Source organism: Mobula birostris, chromosome 15 (genome assembly GCF_030028105.1).
Source record: "Mobula birostris isolate sMobBir1 chromosome 15, sMobBir1.hap1, whole genome shotgun sequence".
NCBI lineage: Eukaryota > Metazoa > Chordata > Chondrichthyes > Myliobatiformes > Myliobatidae > Mobula > Mobula birostris.
In genome coordinates this window covers 53,510,217-53,532,284 of record NC_092384.1, presented here as the reverse complement: position 1 = coordinate 53,532,284, position 22,068 = coordinate 53,510,217, and the positions used below count along the sequence as shown (strand labels likewise).

At 39.3% G+C, this 22,068-nt stretch overlaps 1 protein-coding gene across 4 annotated transcripts in view; it reads left to right on the top strand.

Moving 5' to 3' along the window:
* Window positions 1-22,068, top strand: part of LOC140210664 (uncharacterized) — a 182,710-nt gene that overhangs the window by 146,172 nt on the left and 14,470 nt on the right. The window contains exon 20 of one of the 4 annotated variants that reach the window (XM_072279828.1): window positions 13,687-13,888. The exons of 2 other annotated variants lie outside the window; for them this stretch is intronic. In XM_072279828.1, coding sequence (XP_072135929.1) covers window positions 13,687-13,696 — 10 coding nt within the window. In that variant the 3' untranslated portion in view covers window positions 13,697-13,888. Of the gene's footprint in view, window positions 1-7,774; window positions 7,843-13,686; window positions 13,889-22,068 lie in introns of those variants that run through there. One more of the 4 variants, XM_072279822.1, reaches the window with a different exon arrangement.

Below are 22,068 nucleotides of genomic sequence, written 5' to 3'. Positions count from 1 at the left end.
CATCCACTCTGTCCATGCCTTTTAACATTCGAAATGTTGCTATGAGGTCTCCCCTCATTCTTCTAAACTCCAAGGAATACAGTCCAAGAGCGGACAAACGTTCCTTATATGTTAACCCTCTCATTCCCGGAATCATTCTAGTGAATCTTCTCTGTACCCTCTCCAACGTCAGCACATCCTTTCTTAAATAAGGAGACCAAAACTGCCCACAGTACTCCAAGTGAGGCCTCACCAGCGCCTTATAGAGCCTCAACATCACATCCCTGCTCCTATACTCTATTCCTCTAGAAATGAATGCCAACATTGCATTCACCTTCTTCACTACTGACTCAACCTGGAGGTTAACTTTAAGAGAATCCTGTACGAGGACTCCCAAGTCCCGTTGCATCTCAGAACTTTGAATTCTTTCCCCATTTAAATAATAGTCTGCCCGTTTATTTTTTCTGCCAAAGTGCATAACCATACACTTTCCAACATTGTACTTCATTTGCCACTTCTCTGCCCATTCTTCCAATCTATCTAAGTCTCTCTGCAGATTCTCTGTTTCCTCAGCACTACTGGCCCCTCCACCTATCTTCGTATCGTCAGCAAACTTAGCCACAAAGCCATCTATTCCATAATCCAGATCGTTGACGTACAATGTAAAAAGAAGCGGCCCCAACACTGATCCCTGCGGAACACCACTGGTAACCGGCAGCCAACCAGAATAGGATCCCTTTATTCCTACTCTCTGTTTCCTGCCAATCAGCCAACGCTCTATCCACATATGTAACTTTCCCATAATTCCATGGGCTCTTATCTTGTTAAGTAGCCTCATGTGTGGCACCTTGTCAAACGCCTTCTGAAAATCCAAATATACAACATCCACTGCATCTCCCTTGTCTAGCCTACTGGTAATTTCCTCAAAAAATTGTAATAGGTTTGTCAGGCAGGATTTTCCTTTAAGGAATCCATGCTGAGTTCTGCCTATCTTGTCATATGCCTCCAGGTACTCTGTAACCTCATCCTTGACAATCGACTCCAACAACTTCCTAACCACTGACGTCAAGCTAACAGGTCTATAATTTCCTTTTTGCTTCCTTGCCCCCTTCTTAAATAGCGGAGTGACATTTGCAATCTTCCAGTCTTCTGGAGCCATGCCAGAATCTATCGACTTTTGAAAGGTCATCGCTAATGCCTCCGCAATCTCCACAGCTACTTCCTTCAGAACACGAGGGTGCATTCCATCTGGTCCAGGAGATTTATTGACCTTTAGCCTATTCAGCTTCCTGAGTACTTTCTCTGTCGTAATTGTGACTGCGCACACTTCTCTTCCCTGCCACCCTTGAGTGTCTGGTATCCTGCTGTCTTCCTCAGTGAAGACTGATGCAAAATACTTGTTCAGTTCCTCTGCCGTCTCCTCATCTCCCATTACAATTTCTCCAGTATCATTTTCTATCGGTCCTATATCTACTCTCACCTGTCTTTTACTCTTTATATACTTGAAAAAGCTTTTAGTATCCTCTTTGATATTATTTGCTAGTTTCCTTTCATAGTTAATCTTTTCTCTCTTAATGACCTTCTTGGTTTCCTTTTGTAAGGTTTTAAAAACTTCCCAATCCTCTGTCTTCCCACTAATTTTTGCTTCCTGGTATGCCCTCTCCTTTGCTTTAACTTTGGCTTTGACTTCTCTTGTCAACCACGGTTGCATCCTTTTTCCACTCGAAAATTTCTTTTTTTTTGGAATATACCTGTCTTGCACATTCCTCATTTTTTGCATAAACTCCAGCCACTGCTGCTCTGCTGTCTTTCCCGCCAGTGTCTCTTTCCAGTCAACTTTGGCCAGTTCCTCTCTCATGCCACTGTAATTTCCTTTACTCCACTGAAACACCGACACATCAAATTTCGGCTTCTCTTTTTCTAATTTCACAGTGAACTCAATCATGTTATGATCACTGCCTCCTAAGGGTTCCTTCACCTCAATCTCTCCAATCACCTCCGGTTCATTACACGATACCCAATCCAGTACAGCCGATCCCCTAGTGGGCTCAACAACAAGTTGTTCTAAAAAGCCATCTCGCAGACATTCTACAAATTCTCTCTCTTGAGATCCAGTGCCGACCTGATTTTTCCAATCTACTCGCATGTTAAAATCCCCCACAATTATCATAACACTGCCCTTCTGACAAGCCTTTTCTATTTCCTGTTGTAATTTGTAGTCCACATCCCTGCAGCTGTTTGGAGGCCTATAAGTAACTGCTATCAGGGTCTTTTTACCCCTGCTATTCCTTAGCTCAACTCATAAAGATTCTGCACCTTCCGATCCTATATCATCTCTTTCTAACGATTTAATATCATTTCTTACCAATAAAGTTACGCCTCCCCCCTCTGCCTACCTTCCTATCCTTCCGATACACCGTGTATCCTTGGACGTTCAGCTCCCAGAGACATGCATCCTTTAGCCAGGTCTCAGTGATGGCCACAATATCATACCTGCCAATCTGTAGCTGTACAACAAGATCATCCACCTTATTCCTTATGCTGCGTGCATTTAAGTACAACACCTTAAGACCAGTATTTGATACTTTTTGCTTTGATTTCACTGCAACTTTATTGCACTTTAACTCATCCCAATGGCTACGCATTTGCCCCATCACCTGCCTCTCTTTCCTGACATCTTTACTGCTCACTATCTTAGATTTATTTCTGTTATCCCCTTCCTCTGCTCTACCATTCCGGTTCCCATCCCCCTGCCAAATTAGTTTAAACCCTCCCTAACAGCTCTATTAAACTTTCCCGCCAGGATATTGGTCCCCTTCGGGTTCAGGTGTAACCTGTCCTTTTTGAACAGGTCATACTTCCCCCAGAAGAGATCCCAATTATCCAAGAATCTGAAGCCCTGCCCCCTACACCAGTCTCTCAGCCAGGCATTCATCTGCCTGATCCAACGACTCTTGCCCTCGCTAGCACGTGGCACAGGTAGCAATCCCGAGATTACTACCCTGGAGGTCCTGCTTCTCAGCTTCCTTCCTAACTCCTGGAAATTTCTCTTCAGGACCTCCTCCTTTGTCCTATCTATGTCATTGGTACCAACATGTACCAAGACAACTGGCTGCTCACCCTCCCCCTTTAGAATATTCAGGACTCGATCCGAGACATCCCGTACCCTGGCACTTTCTTGTGTCGCACGTATCCAGTATCTTGTTAGTGACCCATGGTTTAGGCTTATGGCAGCTTTTCCCCAGTATCATGCTTGCTGTTTACGTCATCACTGTGTTAAAGTTATTTGTGGTGGTCTCCAGGTCTTCATCAAGGAGGAGTATTGGTGCAAACTTCCCCCCAACTGCTGCCTGAGGTTCTTCAGAGATGGCGGGGTCTTTCAGTTTTTCAAGGTCGAATCTCAGCTGGCGGTTTTTTGGCTTGTTGATTCTCCTCAAGCGCACTCTGATGTTCATCATGACAAGGTCATGGTCACTGCCCACGTCTGCTCCTGGGAATGTTCTGGTCTTCGGTCTATTCACACCAGATTTGTGCCGTCTTTGCCCTAGGATGTAGTCAATCTGGTGATGTTGACCACTGAGGGCATGCTAGGTCCATGTTCAGGATGCTTTGTGCTCTCCAAGTGGGTTCGACAGCACCATGTTGTTATAACTGGCAAATTCCAGCCGGCGTAGTCCCCTCTCATTGGAGGTGTCATTGCAAGAGGGGCCAATGAGATCCTCCCACTCATCTTGTGCGTCTCTGCCCACCTTGGCATTCCGGTCACCCTGAATGATCAAAATATCTTTTTTTGTCCACCTTGTTGATGACATCTTGTAGTTTCTTATAGAATTCTTCAATGTGTCAGTCGTCGCAGTCTGTTGTTGGGGCGTAGACTTGTGCCACTGTGATGTTGAATGGCTTTACTCGCAGGCGGATGGTCATGAGCCTGCTTTACACTGGTTGGCATCCTAGGACTGCGTTCTCAATGGATTTGTTGACTAGGAACCCTACGCCATTTTCCTGTCCGTTCCCTTCGCCACTATAATAGAGTACATGTCCTTTCTCGGTAGGCACTTCTCCAGCGTTCTTCCATCTGGCTTCACACAGCCCGAGGAGGGGCCAGTTGTATCTTTCCATCTCATGCGTGAGTTCCCTGAGTTTCCCTGCTTGGTTCAGCGTTCTTACATTCCTATAGGAACAGGCCTATATATCTTGCATTAAAGACTATAATGCTAGATATTTTCTGCAAGGTGGGGATGAAACAGGACATTCAGTGGCACAGTGATTAGGTCCTGGCCCTGGAACAACTATGAAGGCTGCAACGGCTGGCAAAACCCTGCCCTTAGTTTTACCAGTTATAAAAGTTGAGGCATTTTTATAGTTTTTGGTGGCTCCAGCATTCAGAAATATCTATTAAAATTGAAGTAATTAAAACATTATATTAATATTTCAGAAATCATAGTCAACTAAAATACCTAAAATATTTATGAATAATTAGCAGTAAACTAAAGAAAATTGTGTTGGCGCATGGCCAAGTGGTTAAGGTGTCAGTCTAGTGATCTGAAGGTCGCTAGTTCGAGCCTCAGCTGAGGCAGCATGTTGTGTCCTTGAGCAAGGCACTTAACAATACATTGCTCTGCGACGACACCAGTGCCAATCTGTATCGGCCCTAGTGCCCTTCCCTTGGACAACATCGGTGGTGTGGAGAGGGGAGACTTGAAGCATGGGCAACTGCCGGTCTTCCAATCAACCTTGCCCAGGCCTGCACCCTGGAAACCTTCCAAGGCGCAAATCCATGGTCTCACAAGACTAACAGATGCCTATAAATATATAAAAAGAAAATTAAATTTTAAAGTGTAATTTTGCCTCCAAATTTCAAACCTTCAATCAGTGGAATCTGTTTTTGTGTCACATCTAATATTACACATGCAAAGTTTGAGTCCAAGCTCAGTTGTAATGTCCTCTGCCACTAGATTTAATGTGGAATCTGGCAGAGGAATTAAGTATCAGACACAAAGTACTGAATGAAATCAGGTCCAAAATTTCTATATTTGTGTGTATGTATAGGATTAATTACCATCTCAATGCTGAGGTTCACCACCATTAGTCAATGAGATCTGGCCCATTAACTATGTCTCATTTATATGGAGTGTTGTGAGTGATTATATTGACAAGCAGGTTTAATTGCAGAAAAAATTTGGGACTATTTTTCTGACACAAGGTTATGGTATTTAACTACACTTCTACTTTTCCTTCATTATCGATCAAAAATGAGTAGTGTTTTCACAGATAAAACAGATTATACAACCATTCCCCATCCACTGTTTCTTTTTGTGATGTTTTCTATATTTCTCCAGAAATGTATCCTCCCTTGTCTTGTTTCTTTCTCATTGTCCATTATTCTTATGTTTCTCATGTATTTTAGCTCACTTAACATTCACAATTAATTGCTTTAAAAATTACAATTATTTACTGCAAACCAATTGGAACTGAAAATCCCTGGTTTATTATTGACAGATGAATTTATTGAAATAATACTATTTACATAATGCTTTTTCTTCAACTTTAAGTCTTACATTCGGTAATGTCCCACTTGCAACAATTACAAGCTGAAGGGACTGATGTCATTGCTGTGTAGAAATTGCATCACAGAGCTCCATTTTACTTTGAGATATATCATCCATTTTCAATGAAAAATGAACATGCTTTTAAAAATCAAGGACTTACCATCAAATCCACAATTTTTGCTTTTATCATGATGCACCTCATGCACTGACATTCGGAGGACTGCAGACATATGCAGTGGCATCCAGTGACGTCCATTGCACATTTAGACATCAGGTCTATAAGCTTCAGCCACCCTCATGACACCCTCAGGCCATTCATACAGAAATAAGCTTTTACCACAGCTGAAAAGCCTGCTGAAGTACACCCCAAAAGGGACCTCACTGATCAAGTCTCAGAATGGCCCTGTGAATAACTTATTAGTACTCCTCTCTGATGGGCTGTGCACTCTTCAGTAACTGTAATGGACCCACTCTGCCACACCTCAAAACTTCACAGCCCTCACCTAAACCTAATGTTAATTATCTTCTGCTTGATGCAACAATCCCAACATCCTCTCCCAATTTCTGAAACATTAACTAACAAACACATCATTCCCTAAGTATTAATGTTTCCAACTTGACAGTCAACTACTGCCTACCCTAGTCTCTCTTTCATATAGTATCAGTACCACTCCACCTTCAAATAAACCCCATTTCTACCCCTAGATCTTAACTTTTTGATTGTGCTGTATTGATAGAAAAATCTTGTGGAAAAAATGAGCTTGCACCTTTCTAGGACTCCCATGAAGATAATGTATGTGGTTCATCACATTGTTATAGTTTCATGAGTGCCAACCAAGTTCTTGGTCCATGTGTGAATGCAGTCCAGATTATCACTTCATATGGTTGACTATATTTGATTAAAAAACAAAATGAACTCAAGTCAATCTGCTCAAATCAGCAAGGATAATTGTTGGTGCCCATTGTAGTGATCCCATCACTCTTGTTTATCAGTGACAGAGGGGCACTTGAAGGAAAAGAGGCCGTTGCTGGTAACGCTCTAACCTCCCATGGACAGATAAGGATGCAACCAGGAGAATATGGTCTCATCTTCATCATCAAGCTAGTTGGATTACAAAAATTGCATAGACAGAATTACAGACAGAATTAAAATTTATAAATATAATCACAGCATGTGTTTTAAAAAATAGTATTGAATAGTTTGAGGAGATTTCTGTTCTTCTGTGTTGGAACCTCCAAAGAAAAATAAAGTGCTGGAGGAACTCAGCAGGTCAAGCAGCATCTGAGCAAAAGGAATTGTCGATATTTCACGTTAACACTCTATATCAGGACTCAACAGTTTGCTTTTGCTCCACATTCCATATCCTCTTGTGTCTCCATTAGAAATTGTACAGTTCAGCAATATAGAGACAATGGAAGGGCCAAAATTACATTGGCGAGATGAAGCTGTCTGCATAGAGAAACTGGTACCTTGGTCTTAGGGAGCAGTTGCCAAGAAGTAGCATCAAGAAGGAGGGCACTGAGGGCAAATCCTCTGGAAAAACCAGCAGCAGAGGTGTACTTGAAGGAAAAGGGGGCATTGCTGGTAACACTCTGCCTCCAATGGACAGATAAGAATGCAACCAGGAATATATGGTCTCATCATCATCAAGCTGGTTGGAGGAGGACCACATAGTTAGTTGTATCAAAGACTGCCGATAGATCTAGAGGACAGAAAATGATATATTAACATTTAAATAATCAAGTAGGATAACATTACTCAAACAATTCTGACAAGACACCCAATTAGAATGATTTAAACCAGGAATTCCAACAAAGATGGACAAGGATTGTGTTAAAACTTTAGAGGAAATGAAGATGGAATGAAACACAAGTTAGAAGCATTAACCTCCTATTGACATTGTGGAATCCCAAAGGAGCCAAAGACTGGGAAGAATTGAATAGGAAAGGGATCCTCCTCCATATGCTAGAAATCTGAAATAGAAACAGGAATTCTGAGAAACATATAGCAGCAGACAGCGTTTGCAGAGAATGAAAATGGATCTAAATTCAATTTAACTGCTTACCTCTTATTTCCATATATATAAGATACTGCTGCTGATATCTTTAAAAAACATTTTGGTCTGTGTTGAGTTTATTGATCTCATTTAAGAATAATATTGGTCATTGCAAAATCAAACAGAATTTATTTCTTTATCGTTATCCAATAATTCTTAATGGAGGCTACATGAATATCTTTTCATTAGCGTTAATAACAGGTACAAATTGTGTATGGGAAGAAAGAGCAAGCAGGTTACTTGAAATGGAAGGTGAAGAAAAGGATTGACATAATGATCACAGAAGTTAAGTTGAACACTTAAAATACAGAATAAAAAAAAATAAAGAATTTATTTTCAAGTCTGTAAACATAAAATTGAATTAACTGGGCCAAAAATGTTTTTAAAAAATCAAAAATAATTTATCCATCTGATAATAACTGATTTATCATGCATTTGCTTAGAAGAATGAATTATATTTATAGGTTTAGTGTCAATGTGTTTATCCATCCTTAAAAGCAACTTTGATGAAGTGGTATTACGTATATGGAATATTTGAATAATTCTCAATTATCAGGTGCAATTTTTAAATGCAAGTTAACTAAAGCAGAATGGTTCACAACAAGTATGAATGGGTTCTCAAATCTAAAAACATAGCAATATTTATTTTCTTATTCTTATGGTTTCTGCTTGCTTTATTTCACAGCACAGCCACATTCATTTTATCAACTATCTAATTCAAAGTGACAGGAATCTCCTATCCTACTGCAGCCAGTCCTCCTGCTGTGAGACTGTACTCAAAGATTCTTCTTTCCTCCTATTTTTGCAATTGAGTGCCTTTCCATCTTAACTCTTTCCACAGGGATTGAGCAGCAGTGGAAGACTAATTCTATCTTCCTCAGTTACACAAGTATCATCGTAGCACTTAAGGGGTTAATCTGGGTTGCTCTGCATGATTGTCATCAGTAAGTAATTAAGTTCATTGGACTGTGACCTTCAAAGTCACAGCAGAAAAGTGAAAGACAATTAGAATAGTCTTTTGTCATGGACTCCACTATAAATTAAAGCAAGGCAAACATGACACTGATTTATGGTCTGTAGTTATTTCTTTTAGATTTTCAGAAGTGGATGGTTCTGAAGAAAGTATGAAGAATTCATGTTTTCTCTTCCACTATCACTCTCAACCTTCTAATTATCTTACATTTAACATACGAGCATTTCACCTTTCTCTATGAATAGCAAAATTTCTTCTGCTTAGAAGGAAACATCAATTTGATGCGTACTTCTAGTTTTGATTGTATACATTTGAAACTATGCAGCATATTTTATTGAACAGAAGTGGACCCTTAAATGTAGTCAGAGCTTCAGTTATTATCAAGGTCAGAAGAATCAAAGGAAATTGCCTTTAATACTGCTGCTTCCGATTTAAACAATTGCAGTTTTATCTTTGATGCTGCCTTTCATATTTTTATTTAATTCATTTGATGTCACTTTGTGATAACTGCATCTCATATCTTCTTCTTTTGAAAATATTCTTCATGCTTTCAACTTAAATATCTAATTTTTGTAATGGAAACAAATTATGTAATAATGGTAATAAAATATTTATAAAGAAATATGGAAACATTAAGTAAATTCACAGGTTGTGTTGTGTTGGAGAGAAGATGCAGGTTTGCAAGATGTTTTTCTCCTTACGGTAAATTTAGCTTGTGGGCATTAGCGACATGAAGTACTGGAATGGACTTTCAAAGAAAAAATACTTTAAAAGCTGTAAAGTGAATGTAAACTTTAAAATTTTCCATACTAATAGGGGATTGGAAAGTAGGATTCTGTCCATATGATGGTTAATAGAACAGAGTAATGGAAACGACTGTAGTTAATTACAGATGTCATTTTACATGTTCATATAGCATTTGATTTTAACATATTTGAAGTATTGCTACAATTCTCAACAGTAATTTCTCATTTAATCATTACAGGAAAAGTATCTTGTGTTCCAATGAGAACATTTGAAATTTATAGCAGTACAAGATTATCTGATTAATAAAATCACATACTCTTCACTTTCAATTAAAACAAGATTATTGTCCTGTACTATAATTATAATGGCATCCTTAACAATGGTATTATGTTCAGGAATATCAACAACCATAAAGAACAGTATTGCAAAACTAGTAATTACTGGAATTATAAGCAGCTTTTGAAAAAGTGTTTGAACATTTCCTAGGCTGCTTCAGGAACCCGGATAACATGACAGATTTGTATGATGGTTGGCAATAATCATTGCTGACTTAAATAAAAATATTAATTAAGGATATCCTGTTGAAGTTTTAAAAGGCATTGATCAGATGCACTTGGAATATCGCGAGCAATTTTGGGCTCTATGTCTAAGGAATGACGGAGGGAGTAATTGGAATATCGCGAGCAATTTTGGGCTCTATGTCTAAGGAATGACGGAGGGAGTCCAGAAGAGGTTCACAAAAATGATCCCAGGAATGAAAGGCTTTTTTTTTGTCTCAGGAGTTTAGAAAAATGAAGGTGAATCTCATTGAAACCTACAAATATGGAAAGGCCTGGATAGAGTGGATGTGGACATGATGTTTCCGTTAGTAAGGGAATCTAGCATGCAGAGGCACAACCTCAGAATAAAGGGATGTTCCTTTAAAACTGAGATGAGAAGGAATTACTTCAGCCAAAGAGTGGTGAATCTGTAGAATTTGTTGCTACAGAGGGCCGTGGAGACCTAGTCATTGGGGCACTTAAGGTAGAAATTGATAGGCTCTAGATTGGTAAGGGGGTTAAAGGTTATTGGAAGAAAGTAGGAGAATGGGCTTGAGAAAGAAATCACCCATGATTGAAAGCTGGAGCAGACTCACTGAACTGAATGGCCTAATTCTGTTCCAATATCTATGGACTTAAACTGGAACATTGATTACCAAAAAACAAATTGACAAGCTTTGTTGCATCTTGTACGTGGTGAACGTTTCTAGTCAAAGTACTTGTCTTCGATTGAAATGTTATTACAAAATTATTTGTTTCCTCAGTTCTTAATAAGTGTTTCTCTCTCTACGTTGTAGCACTGAAAGGGAGAAGGTATGGTGATGGGGGAAACTGATAGCTGTGCTGTGATTCTTAGTCTCTGGATTCCATGCAGGATTTTGATATAAAAATGGAAATTGATTTCTCAATATCAGAATCTCAGTAAAAATATATTTACAACCAAGACTGTGTTCCCCACCTACAATCAGGCATAGAATGAAAAGTACTGAAGATTCAGAATTAATATGATAATGAATACTTAACCATGGTTTTGAATAAGGGCCAGAGCTGATTAAAGCACATGATACATCTGAGTGCTTTCATGAGCTCTATACTATTTAACATAAAAGATAATTGAATATTTATTATGGCCACAAGTAAATCATAAAATATCAAAGCTTTTTTTAAGAACAGAGAGAAAAGAATTATATTTATTATTGTTATATTTGGAGCACCAGATTTTTTTCCCATTCCAAAATGCTATTTGGTGAGATTCTGAAATGGAAATGAGCTCAAACTGTAATGGAATCAGGTGATGTATTCCCTGATCTAAGTGCATTGTCCTGCACTGTTTGTATTCTGTACAGAAGCTCATCCAATCTGACAATATCTTGACTATAATGCAACCACTTTACATCAACACAAGTAATTGTGCATTTAAAGAGAGACAGTGGATCACATTCAATTTTTAATTAGCAAATCATCCAGTAAACAATGATATAAGTACCTTAGAACTAAAGCAACTGAATGAGCTTGCGCTGTAATATCAATAGGCGGTCATCTTTACTCCATTTAATGAATCTTTCCGGTCACTATTAGAATGTATATTCCAGTTTGTGGAAGCTGTAATTGGAAATAGAGATTTGATGACAGTATGATGCACACACAAATACTGGCATTTATATTTGATACTTTCCTCCCAACATATTAAACAATAACTTCACTAAAATTAGCATCTTGGTTGAAATTATCCTAATTATTTATGTATATATTGGGGTGCCTAAACTCTATCTCAGTCTTCAATTAAATAAAAATTACTTGTATAATCATATATGCACTTCTTTCCCTGTATCTCTTCCAGTAACATCAATCATATCCATCTTTTGCTGTCTTCACACTCAGAGAGCTGTTGTGCATTCTTTCACCTATATTTATACCACACCTCTGCCAGCTCTTACCCACTGGTTCCTCCTTCAGCGTTATCGACAGTGGCTCTGCTGAATGTCCATGAGACCATAAGATATAGGAGCAGAATTAGGCCATTCAGCCCTTTGAGTCTGCTCCACCATTCCATCATGACTGATCCCAGATCCCATTCAACCCCATACATTAGCCTTCCTGCCATATCCTTTGATGCCCTGACCGATCAGGAAGCGATCAACTTCCACCTTAAATATACCCATGGACTTGACCTTCACCTCAGACTGTGGCAGAACATTCCAAGGATTCACTACTGTCTGGCTAAAAAAGTTCCTCCTTACGACTGTTCTAAAAGATTGCCCCTCAATTTTGAGGCTGTGCCCTATAGTTCTGGATAGCCACCATAGCAAACATCCTCTCCACACCCACCCTCTCTCGTCCTTCCAACATTCAGTAGGTTTCAATGATAACCTCACACATTCTTCTAAATTCCAGTGAGTACATCACCATTCCAACTGGTTAATGATTATTTTACTTAGTTGGGTGTCAAAATTACGAAGAAACATAAGGATTTATTCAAGAATAATATTTTACCTTTAATTGATCAAATTAATCAAACTTTTATTAAATGGCCCCCATTGTTTCGATCAATGCTTGGTCGAATTAAGGCTATTAAGATGATTCTCCTACCAAAATTTTTATACTTGTTTCAAGCATTACCAATTTTTATTTCTAAATCCTTTTTTGATATTTTAGATTCTAAAATCTCTTCATATATATGGCAGAACAAAAATCCTAGATTAAGTAAAAAAATATTTACAGAAGTCTAAAAAGGATGGTGGTTTGGCTTTACCAAATTTTAGATTTTATTATTGGGCAATTAATATCTGATATTTAGTATTTTGGACACAAGGTTTGGATATAACTTTACGCCCACAATGGGTAAACCTGGAATGTAAATCTTTACAAGGATTTTCTTTGACTTCCATTTTAGGGACTTCTTTACCATTTGTTATTTCTAAATTAAATAAACAAATGGTTAATCCAATAATTAAGCATGCAATACGAATATGGTTTCAATTTCATAAATTTTTTGGCTTGACCCAGTTTATTTTATCAAGCCCTATTAGGTCTAATTTTTTCTTTCAATCTTCTATTATAGATCAAGCTTTTTCGATACGGAAAAGGAAGGGTATATTAAGCTTTCGTGATTTATTATTGGATAACTGTTTCATGTCTTTTGAACAGTTATCTAAAAAATATAATTTGCCTAGATCTCACTTTTTCAGATATTTACAAATTAGAAACATTAAATATTAATTTACCCACATTTCCAACCACATCCAATTGATATTATGTAAAAAATTCTGTTTAAATCCTTTTCAGTTTAATAGTATTCATTTATGATTTGATTATGAAAATAAATTCAGGTATATTTGATAAAATTAAGATTAAATGGGAAAGAGAACAACTTCATTTACCTATAGAAAAATGGGGAAAACATTCTCAATTAGTTCCTTGTCCTCTTTATGTGCTAAACATACATTGATACAATTTAAGGTGGTGCATAGGGCACATATGTCTAAAGACAAATTAGCTCATTTCTATTCACGTTTGTGATAGATGCCCAATTTGTGATAGATACCATTCTGAAGTTGCTTCCTTGGCTCATATGTTTTGGTCTTGCCCTTTCTTGCATAAATATTGAAAAGATATCTTTGATATTATTTCTACTGTTTTGCATATTAATTTACAAACACACCCTATTACTGCAATTTTTGAGTTACCAATGATGGAAGATGGTTACTTCTCCCCTTCAGCCTGTCAGATGATTGTTTTTTTAACATTAATGGCTAGAAAATTTACCTTATTGAACTGGAAAGAGGTCAATCCCCCTACTACATTTCAATGGTTTTCTCAAACTATATCTTGTTTAAATTTAGAGAAAATTAGAGGTGGCACCTCCGACCCTTCGATTAAATTTGAAGAAACTTGGAGACCATTTATTCAACATTTCCATACGATGTAGTTTGACCTTTTCGAATCCTTTTTTTTAAACTTAAAATACACGGATAGAGGAGTGGAGTTAACAACATTAATGATTCTATCCAATGTAATATGTTAGCCTGTCTTTTTTTTCTATAGTTCTGGGTTTTTTTAGTTTTATTTAGCTTAGGTTAATATCACTTAGCTAATTAATGTCTTTTTTTCTTTTCTAATTTGGGGTTTTTTTTAGATTTTTTTCTCATTTATCCCTCTATCATGTTTAATTATATGTAGAGTTTGGAAAATTTATACATCTGTGTTATTACCAATGCTGTATTTGTAATGTCAATTATTAATAATGTAATCCCAATCTCTGTTCATTAATATTGTTGTTATGTTTATAATTTTGAAAATTAATAAAAAAGATTGGAGAAGAAAGAAATTCCAGTGAGTACAGGTCCAAATCTGCCAAATGCTCCTCATAAGTTCATGCCTCCATTCCCAGAATCATCCTCGTGAAACTTCTCTGGACTCCCTGCAATGACAACACATTCTTTCTAAAATACGGGTCCCAAAGCTGTTGACAATACTCCAAGTGCGGCCTGACTAGTGTCTTATAAAGGTTCAGCATTATCTCCTTGCTTTTATATTCTATTCCTCCTGAAATAAATGCCAACATTGCATTGGCCTTCTTTAATCACAGACACAACTGTAAATTAACCTTCTGGCAGTCTTGCACGAGGACTTCTAAGTCCCTCTGCACCTCTGATGCGCGAACCTTCTCCCCATTTAGATAATAGCCCACATTATTGTTCCTTTTACCAAAATGCAATATCATACATTTCCCAACACTGCATTCCATCTGCCACTTTTTTGCCTATTCTTCCAATCTGTCTAAGTCCTGCTGCAATCACATTGCATCCTCTGTACTATCTACCCCTCCACCTCCCTTCATATCATCCGCAAACATTGCCACAAAACTATCAATTCCATTATCCAAATCATTTACAAACAATGTGGAAAGTAGCGGTCCTAATACTGACCCCAGAGGAACACCACTAGTCACTGGCCAGCCAACCAGAAAAGGCCCCCATTATTCCCACTCAGTGCCTCCTGCCTGTCAGCCATTCCGCTATGCCAGTGATATTTCCTGTAACCCCATAGGATTTTATCTTGTTAATCAGCCTCAGGTATGGCACCTTATCAAATGCCTTCTGAAAATCAAAGTAAATAATATCCACTGCCTCTCTTTTGTCCACCCTGCTTGTTACTTCCTCGAAGAACTCCAACAGATTTGTCAAGCAAGATTTCCCTTTACAGAAACCATGCTGACTTTAACTCATTTTATCATTAGTCTCCAAGTACCTCAGAACGTCATCCTTAGTAATAGACTCCAACAGTTCCCGACCACTGAGGTTAGGCTGACTGGCCTCTAGTTTCCTTTCTTTTGCCTTCCTCTCTTCTTAAAGAGTGGCGTGACATTTTTCAATCTTCCAGTCCATGGGACCAGGCCAGAATCAAATGATTCTTGAAGGATCATGACCAATGCATCCATTATCTCTTCAGCAACCTCCCTCAGAACTCTGGGATGTAGTCCATCTGGTCCAGGTGACTTATCCACCTTAACACCTTCCAGTTTGCCTAGCACTTTTTCCTTTGTAATAGCAATGGCACTCACTCCTGCTCCCTGACACTCACGGACCTGTGGCACACTACTAGTGTCTTCCACAGTGATGAAAATTACCCATTAAGTTTGTCTGCCATTTCTTTGTCCCCCATTACTACTTCACCAGCTTCATTTTCCAGTGGTCCAATATCAACTCTCATCTCCCTTTTATTTTTTTATATAACTGAAAAAACATCTAGTATCCTGCTTTATATTATTGCTTTGTTTGCCCTCATATTTCATCTTTTCTCTTCTTATAGCTTTGTTAGTTGCCTTTTGTTGGATTTTAAAAGCTTCCCAATCATCCAATCTCCCATTCACTTTTGCTATCATACATGTCCATGGCTTTTATGCAGTCCTTAACTTCCCTTAAATGTCCTTGCTCCTTGTCAGTTCTCTCATCTTCTTTGTCTTGGCTCTTTTTTCCACACTCTTAGCCAATAATACTAGCAATTGTCTCTATTCAGCTCTCAATTCTCTTACTTAATTGACCATGGCTCTTTCAACTTCATCAAAATTGCCAATTTTCAATTTTACCCGGCTACCTCTGCATTTCTCAATTTCTTCCTTACCGGAAAATCTTTCTAGATTTTAATTATTATTGTTCAGAGTAAAACAGTTCACACCATTTATAGCTATGTATATTCGATGGCAATTATAAAGGAACCAGCATATTAAAAAGCAACATAAACCTCCAACAAATGTCTTTCTTAATTGCTAACTTTTGAGTACACCTATTTGCAATTACTAAGGTAAATGCATTTTAAACAAATAGTTGTTTGAAACAGCTCGAAGACTCAAACTGGCTCAAACTAGTGTATAAGATGATGAGAGGCATTGATCATGTGGATAGCCAGAGGCTTTTTCCTGGGGCTGAAATGGCTAACACGAGAGGGCACAGTTTTCACGGTGCGTGGAAGTAGGTTCAGGGGAGATGTCAGGGGTAAGTTTTCTATGCAGAGAGGGTGAGTATGTGGAATGGGCTGCCGGCAATGGTGGTGGAGGTAGGTACGATAGGGTCTTATACAAGACTCCTGGGTAGGTACATGGAGCTTAGAAAAATAGGGGGCTATGGGTAACCCTAGGTAATTTCTAAAGTAAGCACATGTTTGGCACAGCATTGTGGGCCGAAGGGCCTGTATTGTGCTGTAGGTTTTCTATGTTTCTAAACTATAAGACACCGTACAGCAATAGAGTACAACATAGAATTGTTTGTTGAACTGAATACAATTGCATGCCTAATGTATTAAAAATGATGTCCTTGACTATTCTGAAATATAAACTCATTTGTCTGGCGTAAGTAGTATCCTTTTGTTAAATATGGAAGTAGCATAGACTGAAACACATTGTGTTCACCATGTTCTTCAAAATAATAAGCACATGATCTCATGGGGCCAAAGCACTGAACCTTTTCTTAACAATCCCAACCCTCCAGGAGTTAATTCAGTTCCAAAATCACAGTTGGCAATTTTCTTTAAAAATTGGTATAAAATATCGATACAACCTGGCTATATGTAACAATTATGTCTTTACCATTCCATTCTCAGACTGATAAACAATATTTTAGGCAATTACACCTGGTTAGAAAACAATATTGACATCCATCTGGGTTTGCATTGGCTTTCCAAATTATTGAGAACAATCTGAAAAATATGTTGCCAAAGAAATACTTCAAAAACACAGATATTATTCTAATATTTTTCTAATAAAATTCTGTGTTAAATTATTCTAATAATCCAATAGATCTCTGGATGTACCAAAGTCATTAAGAAGGGAAATGGCCCAGTGTCTAGCAATGTAATCAAGAAGAGAACTGCCTATTGGTTTTAACCAGAAACCACATTTCATCTGCTATTGTGGGCCAGGGCTGTCAGAATAAAAGTACAAATCTTGCATCCAACAATATTTGCTGTGTTCTGTTAAGTATATAAATTTGTTAAGAATGACTGCCATGCACAGGTTAATGTCAAGATATAATCTAAACATAGTTTATTCAAAAAAAAACTTGAATGTAACATATAATATGCAATGTCGTAATTATTTACCTTATTTCTCAAACCATACTCAATCGTCACCTCCTAAAACAAAATCGGATTTATTATTACTGACGTGTGGCATGAAGTTTATTATTTTGCAGCAGCAGTACAATGCAAAGGCATAAAAATCTATAAATTACAAAATAAAGAAATGGTGGGAGGGGATGGAATAATGAGGAGGCGTTCATGGACAGTTTAGAAATCTGATGGTGGAAGGGAAAAAAGCTGTTCCTACATTACTGAGTATGGGTCTTCAGTTTCCTGTACCTCCTTCCTGACGTAGTAACGAAAAAGGGGCATGTACCAGATGGTGAGGGTCCTTACCATCAGGATAGATCTACAGAGTCTCTCAAAAGCAGAGGTGGTGGAGTATGCCTCATGATCAACTCTTCTTGGTGCACAAATATATCAGTGCTGTCCCAATTCTGCACAACAGACCTGGAATATCTTGCAGTTAAGTGCCGTCCTTTTTACCTACCACAAAGGTTCTCCGGGGTCATTTTGGTAGCAGCATGCATTCCACCTCAGGCCGATGTCAATCAGGCTTTAGATGATCTGAGCACAAAACAGCTCATCCTTATGCCTTCACCATTGTTTTGGGAGATTTTAACCAGGCCAGTCTGAAAAAAATCACGAAGCAATTACCATCAACAAATCACTAGCAATGCCAGAGGAAAAAACACACTGGATCATTCCTATACCACCAGCAAGTATGCCTACCGTACTATTCCACATTCTCACTTTGGGATGCCTGATCACCTGGCTGTGCTTCTACTCCCTGAGTATAGGCAGAGACTGAAGACTGCAGCACCAGTAGTGAGGATCAAGTAGGTATGGACAAGGGAAGCACGGGAGTACCTACAGGACTGCTTTGAATCGGTGGACAGGACTGTATTCAGGGATTCGTCTTCGAACCTGGATGAGTATGCTGCAGTTGTTACTGACTTCATTAAAACCTGTGTGAATGAGTGTGTGCCCACAAAGACTTACTGTACATTCCCAAACCAAAAGCTGTGGATGAACCAGGAGATACGTCGTCTGCTGAAGGCCAGATCTGTGGCATTCAAGTCTGGCAACCCAGGCCTGTATCAGAAAACTAGGTATGATTTATGGAGGGCTATTTCAAGGGCGAAGAGACAATTTTGAACAAGGTTGGAGGCAACATCGGAGGCACGACAACTCTGGCAGGGTTTGCAAGACATTTCTTCCTACAAAGTGAAACCCAATAGCATGAATGGCAGTGATACTTCACTACCAGACGAACTCAATGCCTTCTATGCCCACTTTGAAAGGGAGAATACAACTACAGTTGTGCAGATCCCTGCTGCATCTGATGACCTTGTGATCTCTGTCTCAGAGGCCAACGTTAGGCTTTCTTTTAAGAGAGTGAACCCTCGCAAGGCGGGAAGTCCTGATGGAGTACCTGGTAAGGCTCTGAAAACCTGTGCCAACCAACTGGCAGGAGTATTCAAGGACATTTTCAGCCTCTCACTGCTATGGGCAGAAGTTCCCACTTGCTTCAAAAAGGCAACAATTATACCAGTGCCTAAGAAGAATAATGTGAGCTGCCTTAATGACTATCGCCCAGTAGCACTCACACCTACGACGATGAAATGCTTTGAGAGGTTGGTCATGACTAGGTGAACTCCTGCCTCAGCAAGGACCTGCACCCATTGCAATTTGTCTATCGCCACAATAAGTCAGTGGCAGATACAATCTGAATGGTTCTTCATACGGCTTTAGACCACCTGGACAACACTAACACCTATGTCAGTATGCTGTTTATCGACTATAGCTCAGCATTTAATACCATCATTCCTACAATCCTGATTGAGAAGTTGCAGAACCTGGGCCTCTGTACCTCCCTCTGCAATTGGATCCTTGACTTCCTAACTGGAGGACCACAATCTGTGTGGATTAGTGATAACATCTCCTCCTCGCTGATGATCAACACTGGTGCACCTCAGGGGTATGTGCTTAGCCCACTGCTCTACTCTTTATATACCCATGACTGTGTGGCTAGGGATAGCTCAAATACCATCTATAAATTTGCTGATGATACAACCATTGATGGTAGAATCTCAGGTGGTGACGGGGTGAGGAGTGAGATATGCCAACTAGTGGAGTGGTGTCGCAGCAACAACCTGGCACTGAACATCAGTAAGACAAAAGAGCTGATTGTGGACTTCTGGAAGGGTAAGACAAAGGAACACATACCAACCCTCATAGAGGGATTGGAAGTGGAGAGAGTGAGCAGTTTTAAGTCCCTGAGTGTCAAGATCTCTGAGGATTAAACCTGGTCCCAACATATCGATGCAGTTACAAAGAAGGCAAGACAGCGGCTATACTTCATTAGGAGTTTGAAGAGATTTGGTATGTCAACAAATACACTCTAAAACTTCTATAGATGTACCGTGGAGAGCATTCTGATAGGCTGCTGGAATGGTGGGGGGGGGGGGGGTGTTGCTGCTGCACAGGACCAAAAGAAGCTGTAGAGGGTTGTAAATTTGGTCAGCTCCATCTTGGGTACTAGCCTACAAAGTACCCAGGGCATCTTCAAGGAGAGGTGTCTCAGAAAGGCAGCATCCATTATTAAGGACCTCCAGCACCCAGGGCATGCCCTTTTCTCACTGTTACCATCAGGTAGGAGGTACAGAAGCCTGAAGGCACACACTCAGCAATTCAGGAACAGTTTCTTCCCCTCTGCCATCTGATTCCTAAATGGACATTAAACCCTTGGACACTACCTCACTTTTTTAAAATATAGTATATCTGTTTTTTGCACAATTTTTAATCTATTCAATATAGGTATCTTGTAATTGATCTAGTTATTTATTATTATTATGGTTATTATTATTTTATTATATTTTGTTTTTTTTGTTCTAGATTATGTATTGCATTGTACTGCTGCTGCTAAGTTAACAAATTTCACATCACATGCCAGTGATAATAAACCTGATGGTGATTCTGATGGTGATTCTGAAGGATGCCTTTTCAAGACATCCTCAAAGGTGGGGAGGGAGGACTATATCCATGGTGCAGCCTGCATACCAGGCAAAAAAAGAATATCAGGGTTGTATGAGGTGACATGTATGTACTCTGATAGTAAATTTTACTTTGGACTTTGATGCCACCAGTCAGATGCTCTCCACTATACATACATCTTAGAAATTTGTTGACATAGCAAATCTCCTCAAACTCTGAACAAAGTATAGCTGCTGGTGTGCCTTCTTCATGATCGCATCAATATATTTGGGCCCCAGATGTTGAAACCCAGGAACTTAAAGATACTAACTCTTTTCACCCCACTGACCCATCAATGAGCACTGGTGTCTGTTCTCCCAACTTCTCCTTCTTGAAGTCTACAATTCTTTGGTCTTGCTGACATTGAATGTCAGGTTGTTATTGCAACGTAACTCAACCAGCTGAGATATCTTGCTCCTGTATACCTCCTCGTTGCCATCAGAGGTTCTACCAAGGACAGTGGTGCCATTGGTTAATTTACAGATGGCATTTGAGCTGTGCTTAGCCACACAGTCATGAGTGTAGAGAGAATAGAGCAGTGGGCTAAGCACACATCCTTGGGGTGCATCTATATTGATCGTCAGCAAGGAGGAAACATTACTATCTATCTGCACTGACTAGTCTCCCAATAAGGAAGTTAAGGATCAAATTCAACTTCAAGTTCAAGTTCAGTTTATTGTCACTCAGCTGTACACATGTACACTGCCAAATGAAACAATGCTCCTTCAGACCACGGTTCAAAATACAGTACATATACACACTAGTGTAAAGGCATCCATCAGTCTTGTGGCACCATGGATCTGCGCCTGGAAAATCTTCACTCTCCAGGGCGCAGGCCTGGGCAAGGTTGTATGGAAGACCAGCAGTTGCCCATGCTGCAAGTCTCCCCTCTCCACGACACCAATGTTGTCCAAGGGAAGGGCATTAGGACCCATACAGCTTGGCACCAGTGTCATTGCAGACCAATGTGTGATTAAGTGCCTTGCTCAAGGACACAACACGTTGCCTCAGCTGGGGCTCGAACTCACGACCTTCAGGTCGCTAGTCCAATGCCTTAACCACTTGGCCACGTGCCCAAGTACATATAACTCACACACATTACACATAAAGTAATATTACCAGACATAAAGTAACAAATAAAAAGTTGCATTTACAACACAAATTATAAAGTAAACAATTGTAGACATGGGTATAGAGGCCCAGGTTTTGAAGGTTGTTGATTAGTACTGAGGAAATGATGGTGTTGAATGGTGAGCTGTAATGAGTATGTCTTGGTGATCCACAGCAGAGTAGAGATCCAGTGAGATTGCATCTATGTAGACCTGTTGTGCAGTAGGTGCATTTCAGCAAGTCCGGGTCCTTGCTCAGGAAAGAGTTAATTCGAGCCATAACCAACCTCTGGAAGCATTTCATTATGGTCAACTGGGGAAGAGTCAGTGAGGCAGTTCACTCTGCATTTCTTGGGCACTGAAATGAGTTTCTGGCTTTTGAAGCACATAGGAACCTCAGACCAAAGCAGTGAGAGATTGAAGACGTCCTTGAATATATTAGCCAGTTGGTCAGCATGGGTTTCCAATACCCAGACAGGTACACGGTCAGGATCCTCTCGAAGC